Below are 17,328 nucleotides of genomic sequence, written 5' to 3'. Positions count from 1 at the left end.
GAAAAGATGCTCAACGTCATTAGCCATCAGGGAAATCAAATCAAACCACAGTAAGGTACTTCTATACATCCTTTAAAATGGGTAAAATGAAAAAAAAAATCACTGTGCTGGTTAATTTCATGTGTCAACCTGACCAGGCCACAGGATGCCCAGAGGGCTGGTAAAACACAACTTCTGAGTGTGTTGGGAGGGTGTTCCTGGGGGAGGTTAGCACGTGAATCAGTCCACAGAGTAAGGCGGAGTCATCGGCCTCCTGCCCTCTGCCTGGGGATTGCACATCGGTGCTCCTGGACTCTGGAAGGTACAGCACCAACTTTCCCGCCTCTTCGACTGGCAGACAGCAGGCTGTAAGACTTTTCAGGCTCCATCATCACATGAGCCAAATCCTTAGGATAAACCCCATTCTGGCTATACGTGTATATATCCAATTGGTTCTGTTTCTCTGGAGAAACCTGACTCGCCATATCACATGTTGGCAGGGATACGGAAGCACCGAAACTCTTGCAATGCTCCTGGCTTATGTGTACCGAAAATGGCGGCTGTGGATGAATGTTCATGTCCCCCTACCATCCATATGTTGAAATCTAACCACCAATGTGATGCTATCAGGTGGGAAGTTGGGGGGGGGGGTGGGTGGTTTGGAAAGTGATTTGAATGGAGCCCTCATGAGTGGGATTGTGCCCTTATAAAAATGGCCCCAGAGAGCGTCCTCCCCCTTCCGCCATGTGAGGACACGGTGCGAAGACAGCCATTCACACCAGGAATCTGGTCCTCCCCGCACCAAATCTGCTGGCACCGTGATCTGGCACTTTCTTCCCTCCAGAACCACGAGAGAGCAATTTCTGTTGTTTATAAGCCACCTAGTTTACAGTATTTTGTCACAGCAGCCCGAATGGGCTAAGACGATATTAGAAAACAGTGGCGGGGCACCTGGGTGGCTCAGTCGGTTCAGCCTCCGACTTCAGCTCAGGTCACGATCTCACGGTTCGTGAGTTTGAGCCCCGGGTCGGGCTCTGTGCTGACAGCTCAGAGCCTGGAGCCTGCTTCGGATTCGGTGTCTCGCTCTCTCTCTCTCTGCGCCTCCCCCTCTCTCTCTGTCCCTCCCCATCTTGTGCTCTGTCTCTCTCTTTCTCCAAAAAGAAAAAAAAAAAGCACACTGTAGCGTGTGGTCTGATAAAAGGCACACACAATCTGCTTAAAAGTGATCAAAAACTTTTAGGCACGTAACAACACAGCACTTGCATTCATGAAACAAAAATCGCTTGAAATACAATTGGAATTTGCCGGAAGGATGGCCAGTGTTTCTTTTTATTCAAATTAACCTGGCCACTTAACACGGTCATGAGGGTGCGTCTGGGCCAGCTCACTGCACTGTTTCCTTCTAGTTTCTTCTTGGAGGAGCTACCTGCTTTACATCCACAAACCGGTCAGCCAGAAGTCACTGCTTCTACTGCAAAGTTCTTTCTCTTGCCAATACGTTGTATTGCCTTAATAGCGTGGCCTAAATCCTGAAACAAATCGGTTCTGTTAGTGATTACACGTTGCATTTGAAGAAACGTATACAAAGCTGTATTTTTCTATCAGTAATAAGAATTAATTAGTATTGGGGCAACTGGGTGGCTCGGTGGGTTAAGCAGCTGACTCCAGCTCAGGTCATGATGTGGCGGTTTGTGAGTTCGAGACCCCCGTCGGGCTCTGTGCTGACAGCTCAGAGACTGGAGCCTGCTTCAAATTCTGCGTCTGCCTCTCTCTTTCTGCCCCTCCCATGCTCACACTCTGTCTCTCTCTGTCTCTCAATAATAAATAAAAGTTAAAAAAATTAAAAAAAAAAGAATTAATTGGTATTGATATCCCTACTGCCTAACAAAATGAAATAGTAGCATTTATTTCTCTCAGTAGGCTGGAATGATCTCCACACTGTGAACTCTACTGGACAATTCTTGACTCTCCTATTTCTAGAATAATCATATAACTTATCATCTAAGCCAAGGAATGTTTGAGATTTAAAAGGGCACTTAACTGGGGCACGTGGGTGGCTCAGGCAGTTAAGTGTCTGCCTTCAGTTCAGGTCATGATCACGGTTGGTGAGTTCCAGGCCCACATTGGGCTCTGTGCTGACAGCTCGGAGCCTGGAGCCTGCTTCTGATGCTGTGTCTCCCTCTCTCCCTGCCCCTCCTCCGCTCAATCTGTGCCTCTCTCTCAAAAACAAACATTAAAAAAAATTTTAAAGGGCACTTAACTAATTAATACCTTGTGATTTTTTGAAATATTAATATGTTGGATGACAAATTGATTTTTATTATAATGGTGAACTGGAAAAATAGTTTAAAAACATTTTCAAAGAGGTTATAATCTACAAAGAGACATAAACTCATGTCTAAAAATTAGACATAATTTTAATGAACATTAAAACAACGGTGTTATGGGGCACCTAGATGGCTCAGTTGGTTAAATGTCTGACTCTTTTTTTTTTAATTTTTTAAAAAGTTTTTTTTTAAGTTCATTTATTTTGAGAGAGAGAGAGAGAGAGAATGAGTGGCAGAGAGAGAAAGAGAGAGAATCCCAAGCAGACTCCTCACCATCAGCACAGAGCCCGACAAGGAGCTTGAACTCACAAACCATGAGACCGTGACCTGAGCCGAGATCAAGAGCCAGAAAGCATTTGACTCTTGATTTTGGCTCAGTTCATGATCCCACAGTCATGAGATTGAGTCCCGTGACCTGCTTGGGATTCTCTCTGTCCTCTCTCTCTCTCTCTGCCCCTCCCCGACTTCTTATGCATACGCACTTTCTCAATATAAATAAACACTAAAAAAAAACCACACCCAACTGTGTTGTATCACATATGTGATTGGCCAAGAAAATCGGCTAATATCAATTGCTATTGAGGAAAGGGGAAAGAAGGAACTTTAATGTACTGTCAGCAGGAGTATAAATTTTGCAGAACAATTGCACACATTTAGTGTTGACTATTTGCATAAATATTTGCATAAATTATGCTTTTTTCCCCCCTCTCATCTAATTCTCAACTCCAAAGTGTGACTGCAGTAAAGGTAACTCTGATATCTTGATTCTTTTTTTTTTTTTTTTTAATTCTGAGCTGCAGTGTTTCATCTTTGGCTGGAAATTTTCTACATTTTCATTGTTCCTTCAGACTTTTTATCTAAAATAAGCCTACTCTCCTCACTCCTCCCTCCGAGTCTGGCGCACCTCCTATGAGCTTCCTGAGCATCCCTTTCTTCCCCTGTCATTAAGGTGACTAACACATTCTGGTTTGCCCAACCATTGCCCCGTTGTAATTACTAACAGTATCTCCTTTATCGTCCCATGGATCCCAGAGCATCATGTGCTCCTCTACCTATCATGATGCTGCGATTGTCTTTGTCCTTTGTATCTCCCCCTAGATGACAAGTTCTAACACTTAGCAGGAACTTAATAACTCTGTTGAATGAGAGTAGCGTTGAATAAAATTAGGAGTCTTCTGTGACAGAAACTAACTGCAGCGAACCTTGACTAGCGCTGGCCGTCAGTTCACGATGGGCTTCCTTATCTCTAACGGAAGGGGTCAGCTCTCCCTCCAGCCCGCAAGTGTTGGGAACCGATGAGGATTCGGCCACAGCTTCGGCGAGTCTGTGACTCAGTCCTGATCCTTTAAACCAGAAGCGGTGTGGGGTGGACTGTATTGCTACGTCTCCCCCTTGTGGCTGTTGTGGGGAACTCATCACAAAATCCTTTCTGGTTCTAAGGAGGTGGTTCTGTGGATCTGAACCCAGATTTCGTTTGAGTTTGAGATAGGGTCTGGGCATCAGTATATATTTTTGAAGCTCCCCAGGGAACTCGGATATTTATTTCAGCTTGGGAACACGAGCAGGTGTGGGCCCACACAGCTCTCGTCTCTGTGGGAGGGTGGCTCCTACCTTGAGCTAAAACCCTTGCCCACACCCTAGGAAAGAGACAGCTCCCCACCCCATCAAACCAAATGAGACACCCTCAGCGCTTCATAGCTTTAGAGACACAAGTCTGTGGAACGTGTCTTGCCATACTGCTACGTTATGAATCCTTGAGGTGACATGAGACAAAAGTGCACGTTCCTTGATGGATCGTCTGAACTTTATTCATTTCCAGGAGGTAGAAACAACAACTCAGGAAGAGACGTAACTTACTGTAATCGTGGTCCTTCAGCCCCCATATGCACCCCTTACCAGCACATCGGTGCGCGTGGCCGGACTGAGTGTCCTGGACAGGCCTGGGACCACACCGGCCCGAATTGTAGAGCACCACCAGTCCCTTAAGCCCGAGAATGGTCTGTTCCTCTTGAGTTCTCCAGAATTCAGATACGCTCAGTCAAAAGAAGACACGAGGGAAGAAACACGGGGAAACTGGACTTTTTTCGTCTTTAGGCCTGAGGAAAAGGAACGCTCCAGCCCAGCAACAGTGCCTTCGGGGAAGGATGTGAGCTGAGGGCTCTCTGCTTTCCCGCTCGAACCCGGAGCCTGGATGGTGCAGAACAGGACGTCAAATGTCCTTCGAAGGTCGGCCTGAAGGTCCGCACGACACGGCCATCCTCCTCAGTGAGGTCTGGAGCCCAGGCCTGGGAATTTTGAGGGGATAGTCTCTTCTTCCCCACTTTGTTTCCTTCCTTCCACCGGGTGGGGTTCGGCCACGGGAAAAACCCAGGTGTTGGGAACCGATCTGCTAGAACAATGTGAGTCGTAGTAAAGGACCGAGTGCTCATAACCTCAGAGTTTACAAATCCTTGATAGTAGCTCCCTTAGTTTTGGAGAATAGACAGCTAACGAGCCTCAGTTTATACCAGGGTGGTGTAGAGAACTTTGTTTTCTTTTTCTGCCTTCCCAGAATTGAATCCCACTGCTTGCGTTTGCAGAATTCCTAACTCCTAAGAGGGAGAGCCCACCAAGCACTACGAAAATGGAACGTTCCAGATACTCAATTCCCAGTCTCCCTTGGAGGTAGGACATGGGCGTGTGACCTAGAACTGGCCACTCAGTCCCCAACTCTGAACTAGAAACAAGAAAGGAAGAGACAAGGAGGAGGTCACCCTGGTGCAGACGGGGCACCGGCAGTATTGGGTCGCTGAGTCCAACTGAGGCAAGGGAGGGGGTGGCGGAGTCGGGGTCTAGTTCCATCAGGACGAGGGCAGTGCCCCTGGCACTCAGCGTCCTTGAGCTGAACAGTCGGTGACCCTCGTCATATGGTTGTGAGATTGCTGGTGATTTCCTAACCCACGTTCACTAAAGTCATAGAAGAACCTATCAGAAAAAAAGAGCTTAAACTGAAGAAGGCCCGTCTGAGAGCAAGAAGAGGAAGAAAATAGGACTTTACTGAAAGAGACACTTTCTGTCTCTGGCCTGCAATTGAAGTCAGGAAGCGTGGAATTACTTGCGGCTGTCGGGTCACAATATGTTCACTTTCCACTTCGGGATAAATGTAGCGTGAGGAGGGGTGGGGCACAGGTGCCTGGTAAGGACCCTGTGGGTATAAAATGGGTTCAGAACGTGGCGAGAGGGTCTCTGCTGAGGCTCAACACTGCTGTTCAATGGAGTCAACAGAGAAACAGGGATTCAAAAATCATTTGGAGAAGTGAAAGATCAGCCTGGGGCCACTTCTGATAATTCTGAATTCCTCTGTAACGGTGTCATCGCCAACTCTCGTCACGTTTCTTTAAACCTAATGCCATCTGCATGGAACGTTTTTTCAGAGTTCTTAAATACTTAAATATCACATATATAAGTATATATATTTATATGTTCTATAATATTATACTTAAATACCCTGTAATTTTTTGAGACTCTTAGGTGATTTTCCTTCCATCATTCAAAGCTCAGAGACTTCACAGTCTTGCTGTCGGTTTATTGACCCTTCAGCTTCCGGGTTTTGCAAATAAAGTACTGACTCTATTAGCTTCTTTCATTGAATAATCCCAGAGTGTTCTACCTACAATAAGGAGTTCACCCTTCACTGCCCGTCCAGAGGGAGAAAGTGAGGCACAGGGCCCTGATCGGGGCTGCGTGGGGAGCGGGGTCGGCTCCCAGGACCAGGCATAGGCACGTGAGCTGTCCCAGGCTTCGTGGCTGGTGGGCAGCTGCCTGGGAGGCACTGGGGGCCCCAGCTTCCCGCCTTTGGCTCTTATCGTCCGGTCCGGGCAAGGGGCAAGACTCCTGGAGGACTGAGCTCACGGGACCCACGTGACTCATTCCGTCTGCTACACCACAGAGCTGGAAAGCTGCGCCAGGTAGGTCTCTGTTCCGGGCCTGAGCCCCGAGGAACAGGCTGAGTGCCTGGAAAGCCTCGGCCCCTCGTCCATCCCACGGGTGGCTGTGGAAGAAGCATCACCAGGGCGTCGATCTGAGAAGAAGGCAGATGTGCACAGCGTCGCGGGGAGCTTGGGACCTGGGGCCACGCGCGGTGCTTATCCGGGCCCCTCCACGTTGCTGCGGAAAGTCCCCTCACTGAGTCTCTGGGGTCAGCTCTCCGGCAGTGTCACGCTGGCGTAGACTGTGATGGACTTCGGTTCCTGAGGGCAAAACAGAGGTCTGTGGGTTCAGGCACTGGCTTCACAGGCTGCAAACGGAAACCGTGCTGCTTAGTAAAAGGAGAGGGTCTCACGTATCAGGGGGCGTGGGGACCTGCCGGGGACGGCACTCGGGTCCCCCACTGCCAGCGTCCCCTCCGCCCCGGGGCTCCAGCTCCCTCCCGGGTGTGCGCACACAACCAACAGTCACCACCGGGAGGACCAGGAGAGATGTCCCCCTTTGCTCTGTGTCCTGCCCCTGACTTAGAAGGAAAAGCATTGGCTCTGCTCTAGGTTGGACGCGGGTCACGGTTTGGGGAAGCCAAGATGTTCTGATTTACTGAGGTTTAGAAAGGGTTCATGAGACCCAAAGGGAGAAGGAAAGATTGCAGCCCACAGGAAGGGAGAGGAGACAAGGACTTGGGGCAAAGACGTCTTCTAGGTCAAGTGCACTCGAGAGACAGAGAAAGAAAGACAAGAATGGAAGAATTCAGGGGGGGTTGCTGTAAAATGTGAAATATAACAGACTGCTTCGATGAAGAAAACTTCTTTAAAAATCTGTATTCTTTCTTAAAACTTTTTAAAGCCAGATCCTTGTGTTCACTTTCCCCATTGGATAGGATAGCGTCCTCAGAAAAGAGTCCCGATGCAGACGGGGCATCTTCCCAGGCATTTCCGGGTGTCTGTCCGGCTGTGGGAGCTTTGAGGCAGGGGGCGAGTGGAAGCATTTCTGTGGCCTTTTGATCCTCAATTGTCTCAGAAAATGCTTTACTTAATATAGAGCCAAGATTTCAGCCCAGAATTTCTGTCCATTTAGGAAAAGGCATAGTTCCCATCAAGCCAGTTTAATCCATGGTCATTTTGCAGTGGGGGGGAGCCGGCGAGGCTCAGTCTGGGCCACACGCCACAGGGTCCTCTGGGCTCACGCCAGGCAGAGTGCCACTCTGAGACCTTCTGGTGACATGGGACTGGATGGAGCCTCGGCCCAAGCCTTTTAACAAAGCTCCCCCCGCCCCCCCGCCCCGTGATTCTGTTCTGCAGCCGGACTCCTGGATGCAAGATGCAAATCCCAAATGTCAAAGTGCTCTGGGACCACCTGGGGAGGTTGCTGTTTAATGTAGAGATGCCTGGTCACTCAGTGTGGACATTCTGATTGACCCGGTAGAAAGCCCCCGGAAAATGAATTTTTAGCAAATACATGTATGCCGATGCCGATGGGGTTCTTGGACGACCCTCAGGGAAACACTAGGGAACGGAGAGAGCTGTGTCCCCAAGTGAGCATCCAGGAGGGGTCTCCTGGAAGTCCCGCAGCCACAGAGGCTCCTGGTGACCCACGTGCCAGGGCCTGCCTTCTCCGCTTCAGGAGACGGCCTCTTCCCTCCCTGCAGAGAGGAGGCCCAGACCGGTTCCTCACCTGGACAGGCTCTGGGACAGGTTCTGTGGCAGCGACATAAATGGTGGTGCAGGGGTCCTGAGCTGACGGGGCATCGGGTTTCTTCTGAATGGACTAGAAGAGAAGCAAAGAAAGCAGGAAATCAGCCGGGCAGTGGATTCCACCAGATCCGCCCCATGGAGAAGCCCAAGGTCCAGAAGCTTTGAGCTAGAAAGCCCCCCAGAGGCCATTGGCCCAGCCACCTTCCCTGGTGGAAAGGTCCCTCCAAATTCCCTGGAATTCAGCTCTCGGGGCTTTGCTTGGACGCCCCAGGCGACACTGCGGAGCTCACAGTCTGGTGAGGCAGCCCACGTCACCATGAGCTCCTCCCAGATGTCTTAAAAGTCTTCCTTATGGTGAACTGGCATCGCCGTGGCTCCCACCAGGGCAGCTGGAGGGAACGGGGTCTTCATAAGATCTGTCTCGCTCCTGTCACCTACAGCACACAGAGCTAGCTCATCCCTTCCCACACTGCTGTTTGTACTATTCCTTCCTCTGACACGGTTTCCCGAGACTTCTCTTTCCCGTCCAAGTACTGAACTTAACAATAGGCACACATATCCAGAGGTGCCAGTTTACGAACTTTTCTGCAGATGCCACATCGGGCTCACATGCACTCTGTTAAATCTCGTAGCGACACGTCACCGATGGGGACGCTAAGGCTCAGAAAGACTTCACACTTTCCTACGTGCACGTGCATGAAGTATCAAAGCCAGGAGTCCCACCGACTTAGAGGCACGGGGGAGAAGTTAAGAAGTCTGGGAAAGGAGAGGGGCTGCCTGGGTGGCTCAGTTGGTTGAGCGTCCGACATCAGCTCAGATCATGACGTCATGGTTCGTGTGTTTGTGCCCCGTGTCAGGCTTGCTGCTGTCAGCACAGAGCCCATTTCAGACCTTTTTTTTTTGTTAAATTTTTTTTTTAATGTTATTCAGTTTTCTGAGACAGAGAGAAAGGGTGAGCATCTCCCTTTCAGAGGGTGTCTCCCTCTGAAGAGACAGGGACGGAGAAAACCCAGAGACACAGAGAGGGAGGCAGAAATTAGAGTTCTGTAGCTACAAGCCAACCAGTGCCAAAGATGCCCAGGGTCACCAGAAGCTAGAAGAGGAAAAGTAAGTTTCAGAGGGAGCGTGGCCCTGTCAGCACCTTCAACTTGGACTTCTGGCCTCCACGACTGGAGAATAGCTTTTTCTGGTTTAAGCCACCAAGTCCGTAGACATTTCTTACGCTGTAAGAAATGCAGCTCCCACTCATAATCTTGGTGTCAAAACCTCACCAGGCAGTTACAAGGAAGGAAAATTGCAGGCCAATTCCCCTCGGAAACCTAAACAGGACAACAACAGGACCCTCTTAAGAAAATATTAATGAAATAAAACCCAGAAGTATTTTAAAAGGAGCAGACTACATTGCTTGTATTCCGGGACTGCAAAAGTGGGATAGTCTTTACAAATCAGTGTGGCTCGTGAGATAAATAGAGCGACCCTACAACCCGGCAACTGCACTAGTAGGTATTTATCCAAAGGCTACAAAAATGCTGATTTGAAGGGGCACATGCCCCCCAGTGTTTATGGCAGCGCTATCAACAATAACCAAATTGTGGAAAGAGCCCAAATGTCCTTTGACTGATGAATGGAGAAAGAAGACATGATATATATATATATATATATATATATATATATATATATATATATCTATCCACAATGGAATATTACTCGGTGATCAAAAAGAATGAAATCTTGCCATTTGCAACAACATGGATGGAACTAGAATGTATTATGTTAAGTGAAATAAATCAGTCAGAGAAAGACAAATATCATATGATTTCACTCATATGTGGAATCTAAGAAATGAAACAGAAGAACACTGGGGAAGGGAAGGAAAAATAAGATAAAAACAGAAAGAGAGGCAAACCATAAGAGATTCTTAAATACAGAGAACAAACTGAGGGTTGCTGGCAGGGTGTTGGGTGGGGGGATGGGCTAGATGGGGGATGGGCATTAAAGGAGGGCACTTGCTGAGATGAGCACTGGGTGTTGTATGTAAGCGACGAATCACTAACTTCTGCTCCTGAAACGGTTATTAGATTATATGTTAACTAACTTGGATGTAAATAAAATTTTAAAAATAAAATAAAATAATCAAAAACGCTTCAGAAATAAAAATTTAAAAATCCATAAGATCATATCAATAGATGCAGAATGTTGATAAAATTCAACATCGATTCCTTAGCAAACCAGCCGTAGAAGAAAACATTCTCAATTAGATAGAACGGCAGCTGTAAGAACCTTCGGCAAAAACCATATCTAATGGTCAGATATTGAAAGTGTCCCTTGTGAGTTTGGGACCATCCAAGGACCCTCCTATTAACACTTCCATTCCATACTGGACCAGGTACCTCAGCCGGTAAAGCAAGAAGGAAGAGAAGTTACGTGATTTGAAAATGAAATAAACTGTATTTTTTTTTACAGATGGTATAGTTGTGTACAGAGGAAACCCAAGTCATCTAGAGACAAATGGCTAGAATTTTAAGTAAGTTTAGCAATGCTGCAAATATAAGGTTAAAATATAAAAATGAATTGTATTTCTATGTACCAATAATATACAGAAACTAAAGATTTTTAAAAAGATGACAATATTCAAAATATCAACTGTTCCAACGCCAAGTAATAAACTGTGATGGGAAAGTCCTCTTACAAAACCTACAACACTTCGTTTAGAGAAATTAAAAAAGATTGACACAATGGAAAGGATATATTATTTGGCGAATGGAAAGAATCAATGTTATAAACACGTATGGTCTCCTCAAGTGATCAGTGCAGTTCTGATTAAAATTCCAGCAGGATTTCTAGGTGGAACTTGACAAACTGAATCTAAAGTATCTATGAAAATGCCGAGGACCAAAAATGGCCAAGAACCTCTTGAGGGAGAACAAGAACAAGGGAGAAGACATTTTACCAGATATCAAACTTAGAATGAATCTGTAATGACCGGTTTGTGAACACAGTATGGTCCAGGCACAAGCACAAATGAACAAGCCAATGGAGCAAAAAGAGAATAATAATAAAAAAAAATTGATCCCCACTATGTGGAGCCTTGATTTGTGATGAAGGTAGCACTGGGCGGGGGGGTGGGGGGGGGGGGTGGTTGGTAGTGGGATGGGGACAAGGGCAATCTTTTCGAAACGTGGTTGATAGGACATCCATTTGGAGAAAAACGAAACCTGACCCATTTCACTCCATACTTCAAAACTCATTTTCAGGTACATAACAGATACAATGTGAAAGATGAGCCGTAGGGTCTTTAGAATGACAGAGAATATCTTCATTACCCGGGAGGAGAGAAAAAGATTTCTCCAACAGGACACAAAGCTCCATCTATGAAGGAAGAGGCTACTGAATTGTTCTACACTAAAGTTAACAACTTTTCTTTATCAGAAGGTATCACCGAGAAATTGCAAAGGCAAGCCACAGAATGGGTGAAGGTATCTGCTAACATGTAACTGCCAAAAAGCTAAAAATATTTAAAGAACTTACACGAATCCATTCTAAAAAGCCTGAAGTTCAAAGGAAAATGGGTAAGAGATTTAACAGGCACTTCAAGAAGGACGATATTAATATGGCCAATAAACATAAGAAGTGTTGTTCAGCTTCCTTAATAATTAGGGAAATTTAAAATAAAGCTATAAAAAGACACACCCAATGACCAAAATTTAAAAGGCGCCTGGGTGGCTCGGCCAGTTAAGCGTTTGACTTCGGCTCCGGTCGTGATCTCACAGTTCGTGAGTTCGAGCCCCATGCTGGGTTCTGGGCTGACACTGCAGAGCCTGGAGCCTGCTTCGGATTCTGTGTCTCCCTCTCTCTCTGCCCCTCCCCTGCTCGGGCTCTGTGCCTCTCTCTCTCTCAAAAATGAATAAACATGTGGGGCGCCTGGGTGGCGCAGTCGGTTGGGCGTCCAACTTCAGCCAGGTCACGATCTCGCGGTCCGTGAGTTCGAGCCCTGCGTCAGGCTCTGGGCTGATGGCTCAGAGCCTGGAGCCTGTTTCCGATTCTGTGTCTCCCTCTCTCTCTGCCCCTCCCCCGTTCATGCTCTGTCTCTCTCTGTCCCAAAAAATAAATAAATGTTGAAAAAAAAAAAAATTTAAAAAAAAATAAAAAAAAAAAAATGAATAAACATGAAAACAATTTCTTTGAAGGCCAATAACACCCAGTTTTGATTAGAAGGCATAGCTGGCCTAAAAGAAAATTGGTGCACTCACTTTGCAAAAAAAGTTTGGCCTTATGCAGCCAATTTGAGGATATGCATCCTCTATGATTCAGCAATTCTACTTCTAGGTACATACCAAACACAAATATCTGCACGTATCTACCAAGAGACACACATATGAATGTTCATGGCTGGAATTTTTATAATAGTCTCAAACTGGAAATAACCCAAATGTCCATCAATCGTCAACTAGGTAAACTCTAGTATATCCGTATGCTGATATTCTATAAATGAAGCAACGAAAACGAACGTATTATATACCGAGCACAAAGACATACGAATCTCGTGAAAGTAATATCGAGCAAAAAACCCAAAAAGCCCAGAACAAAACCAAAAACAGGCCCAAGAGGAAAAATACGGCAGGACTCCATTTTTATAAAGTTAAAGGAAGAGAGAGAGAGCTAAAGCATATTTTTAGAAGTCAGGATAGCGATATGTTTGGCGAGGGGAGAGAGACTAGAGACCAGGGGGTGGGCACTAGGAGGTCTTGTGGGCGTTGCTGGCAATGTTCTGTTCCCTGATCTGGGTGGTAGTTAATACGGTAATACAGCACTCGAGACTGAAAGACGTAATTTCTCCTCAAATGGATGTGTAGATTCAATGCAATCCTACTGGGTTTTTCCCCCCTTTTGTGATACTTGAGAAGCTGATTCTGAAATACACGTGTCAGGGCAAAGGGTCGGGAAGAGTCAAAAAATTGTTGGAGAAAAGCAAGGCGGGAGGGTTTGCTTTACTAGACTCCACAATGGGGTAATTCGCTGAGCCGACAGTCACACTTCGTATATGTGTCATACCTGACAGTAAGAAGACAGACGCCAGCAGCATCAGACGGAGTGGGCAGGGAAGGCTAAAGTTGACGCTGGCCATCTAAGCATGTAAATGCAAGGGAGAGGTTGCTCCTGGGACTCTCCTATACATATATACATATACACACACACACACACACATATTTTCAGTTTATTTATTTGGAGAGAAAGAGAGAGCAAGCAGGGGAGGGGCAGAGAGAGAGGGAGAGAGAGAATCCTAAGCAGGCTCTGTGCAGTCAGCACAGAGCCCGATGTGGGGCTTGAACCCACAAACCGTGAGATCATGACCTGTGACGAAACCAAGAGTGAGAAGTTTAACCGACTGAACCACCCAGGTGCTCCAGGACTCTCCTATTTTTAATGTTTGTTTGTTTATTTATTTTTGAGAGAGAGAAAGACAGACAGAGCATGCGCAGGGGAGGGGCAGAGAGAGAGAAGGAAACACAGAATTCCAAGCAGGCTCCAGGCTCTGAGCTGTCAGCACAGAGCCCCATGCTAGGGCTCGAACTCATGAACAATGAGATCATGACCTGAGCCAACGGAGGACGCCCAACCGACTGAGCCACCCAGGTGCCCCAGGTCTCCCATTTTCAAATGGAACTTGGCTGTCAGACATAGTGATGGCCTATGTATTAAACCCTCCAGGCCACCAGGGGGCAGCAGAAATAAGAGCTTCGTCCAAGAGCCCATCCCTGGTTATCAGAAATGCCTTCCCATCTGATGCAATTTTCCAAGGTGTTAAAGCTGTCTTCACCTTCATGCCCTTTACTCCAGAATTTGCTTCCTCTGCATGACCAGATTCTGCCTTGTACATCACCTAGCATTGCCTTCACGTCTGAAAAACTAGAATATCTTCCTGGCTAACTGTATTCCGTTCGCCTCCCTCTAACTTCTAACATAGCTGCATCCTGACTTTATCATGACTAGCCATCTGTCCAGCCAGAATCCTCAACTCCTCCTTCCCTGTCTCTATGGTGCTTTGCAAACTCCTACACTTGCATCAGACCAACACATCATACCACAGCCTCTCCAAACCTTCCCTCTGTCCTCAGGCCTGCCCCCCTGTCTCTTGAGAAGGGCGAGTTAGGTAACAGGGACCCACGGCTAGAGGAGTCGTCTATCGTAGGTTTCTTGCTTCCTCGTTCTTCCCCTATGAAGACACAGATGCCCAGGTTACCCAGTGTTTTCATCATTTCAAATAATAAATAGCCCCATCGGACATTGAAGTTTAATGCCTTTTTGGAGAGCTCTTGTTCTTGACTTCTGCTTCCCTAATTTCCTCTGCTCCGGAACCCATGGAGAACCATGAACGTCAGGCATGCAAGACAGACTGGCCAGGAATCCCACGGAAACACGACAGGCCCACCCCGGACAAAGAAAGTCTAGAACTTACACCTGATTTCTGGACTTGGGCATAGATAGTAAGGCTTTTTGCTTCTGTGGTTGGCTGGTAATGATTTGCTTTACCTGGGGAAAAGAAATCACAGTGGTTATCTCTCTGTGGCCTACCCAGAGAACTCCACCCAGACCTATGTGGTCTTTACCCCCCCCACCTCATACCCCCCCCCCCTTCCCCAGGAGTACCAAAGGAACAAACACCAAGTCCCAAACCCCCTGTATATGTGTCACATGACATGAGGTTGGTTCCTTGATCTCTCTGTTTCTATTTCTCTGAGAAATGGGACTGAAGTATCTTCCCCCACAGGGCTGTTGTGATGGTCCCATGAGATGTTATCTGTCAAGTATTTAGAACAGTGCCTGGTCCATAGAAAATTCCCAGTATGTGTTACATGGAATTGGAATGCCATTCAATTATTTTAATCTCTGTTGTTTAATGTGCGTATCTGGTCTCCTCCCAGGATTCTAAGTGCTTTGAGGACGGGGCTTACGATGCTTGCATATTCTCCCACTTGTGGCACGGTGCTTGGTTCAGCTTTCTCACTCAACCCTCTGTTTCTGGGACACTTTGTGCGTGTGTAGAGGAAGGGGGCACCAGACGGATGATCCCCCGGGGACTGATGGGAAAATAAAGGGACAGCGTCATTCGAACACCCACCACCCGGAAACTTTGCTCAGAGCCTAGGGTCTCCGGAATTTAAGTCATTGCAGGACACTTTAACAGTTAACCAGTTTTTGAATTTCGTCTTTTTAAATTATGAAAATAATTCGTCCTCACTACAAAAATTAAAATTGCATAAGGTCAAAAGTACATCCCTCGTCCCCCCCCACCCCAACCAAGGCAATTTCATTTCCAGAAACGATCGCTTTTAAGTTCGACATATATCCTTCCAGACCGACCCTGTGCAATTACAGGCATGTCGCATACCTGCAGCCTGAGAGACAGAGCACGAGCATCGGAGGGGCAGAGAGAAAGGGGGTCGGGGACACAGAATCCGAAGCAAGCTCCAGGCTCTGAGCTGTTAGCACAGAGCCCGACCCGGGGCTCGAACTCACAAACCGGAAGTCCTGAGCTGAGCCGAGGACGCTCAACCGACTGAGCCCCCCGGGCGCCCGTGTTCTCTGGTGTTCTTTATGCGCTTCGTGCAGCGGTGAGAAGCGTGGTGAAAGTGCCAGACTAAAGCATGGAGGGTAATTTGGGGACTCTTGCCAAGTCCAGGCAGAAGCAATGGAGGCTTGACCCAGAGGAAATCACACAGGGTCTTTAGGTTGGACTTATTTTAACGCCAGTCAATTGATCCTCTTAAAAAAAATGAGGAGCCAGTCCCTGAGGGAATAGCACCGAGGAGCGGTACGCTTTTATTTGGAAGGGGAAGGCCGAAAATGTATGTATGCGGTGAAGGTGCTAGAAGGTGCCGCATGAGAATATATGATCCTTGGAGCAGAAGGGGAAGCTCAAAGCTCTCAAAGAACGTCCGCGTAGGGTGTGCTTGTGTCCGGGGGTGGGGGGCGTGCGTGGAGTGCCTAGTGGTCCCGGCTTTACTGTTTGGCCAGGATTGATACTGGCTGCCCAGTGTGCGTGAATGCGCGTGTGCAGAACGGAGGCTGGGGCTTGGGGGTGACAGACGGGGTCATGAGAGGGGGGCACAGGTTGGGTCTGTTAGAGTGTTTGCAAAGTTAGCCGCGCCCGCCCTGGCCTGTGCTCAGTCCGTGGGAGAACAGACACCCGTCTTGAGGGACTTCGACTCTTCGGGTCAGCTTGTGGCCCAAACGGGTGATTGTGGGGACAGCCCCGAACGCTCAGACAGATGGAAGAAGGGAGGCTGAAACGCCGCGTCCGAGAGAAACACTGATCGTTCAAGATCGTTCGGTTGCACAGTGTCCTTCCTAGCTCCAGAGCAGGTTTTGAGAGCCAGCTCAACTCAGCTCAGTCAGGGAGGCCCTGGGGCCGAATGAAAATGTTCATCGTGGCCTTAGAATGAGGGTAGCTACTCCCTACTCCTCACTAGCTGAGTGGCATTGGACAGCACCTGCCACCGAATTGGGTCTCTTCTCTTACGTTAACCGTAAAATTCGGATGGAGAATGTCTAACGTCCTTTCCAGCCGTGGCCTGAAGGACAAAGTTGTCCTTTGTTACCCAGGCTTCATGGGCTTGTCCCGAGTGCTGTTCCCAGATGCGGCCCGTGCCACATCTGCTGGTGATAGGACTTAAACCACTGGTGTTTGAATTCACTCCCTTATGAGACTTGTCTAGTGTGTATGTATCTGTCCATCTGTCGTGCATCTGTCCGTGTCCCACCGTCTCTCCGTGGACACCCCCGTATTCGGTGTTTTGGGCGTATGGACTCCTGGACCCCCACAACACCGCACCTTACATAACTTCACCCCTGTTTTGCAGGGGAGACCTCACTGATTCCGTTACCCAGCCCGTCAGCGGCCGAGTCTGCGTGTGAATGTAAGTTTGGCCAGTGCCCGACCCCGTGAGTTGGAGCAGTGAATTCTGGGCATGAAATTGCTAGGGAGACCCTTTGCAGAGCTTCAGAGTCGGGCGGCATCTCGGAGGTGACGGCATTCGTGTTAATCTCAGGGTCCTCAATCCTGGTATCTCACCGTTTCCTTCTTATCTAGGCCAAATGTGGGTGCCTTGCCCCATCCCCTTGGGCTCTCATCATGGTTTCTGTCTGAATCACCCCACCCCAACCCCTCCCCAGCTAACTCTTAGATGGAGGAAATGAGACAAAAGTAGGCGGCTGGGCTGTGATCTTGACTTTTTTCATGCAAGCCAACCCGACTCAGGGTGCTGTGGTAAGGGCTTTTTTGAGAAGGTCGCACGTGACCGATCTACTTGGCAAATAAGACCAGCCATCAGCTTCGTGGCGTGAAAATCAAGTCCCGTCCT

At 47.8% G+C, this 17,328-nt stretch overlaps 1 protein-coding gene across 2 annotated transcripts in view; it reads right to left on the bottom strand.

The window, feature by feature from the left end:
* Window positions 1-5,854: 5,854 nt before the first annotated feature.
* Window positions 5,855-17,328, bottom strand: part of SLAMF1 (signaling lymphocytic activation molecule family member 1) — a 32,815-nt gene continuing 21,341 nt past the window's right edge. The window contains exons 5-7 of one of the 2 annotated variants that reach the window (XM_060644529.3): window positions 14,424-14,497; window positions 7,947-8,039; window positions 5,855-6,582 (exon numbers count right to left, since the gene is read on the bottom strand). In XM_060644529.3, the coding sequence (XP_060500512.1) occupies window positions 6,502-6,582; window positions 7,947-8,039; window positions 14,424-14,497 (248 nt within the window). In that variant the 3' untranslated portion in view covers window positions 5,855-6,501. The remainder of the gene's footprint in view (window positions 6,583-7,946; window positions 8,040-14,423; window positions 14,498-17,328) is intronic. The other variant, XM_060644530.3, reaches the window with a different exon arrangement.

The sequence above is a fragment of the Panthera onca genome, chromosome F1, assembly GCF_046562875.1.
Source record: "Panthera onca isolate mPanOnc1 chromosome F1, mPanOnc1 haplotype 2, whole genome shotgun sequence".
NCBI classification, from domain to species: Eukaryota; Metazoa; Chordata; class Mammalia; order Carnivora; family Felidae; genus Panthera; species Panthera onca.
The sequence above is the reverse complement of the archived record's forward strand: the minus strand, read 5'-3'. Positions and strand labels throughout refer to the sequence as shown.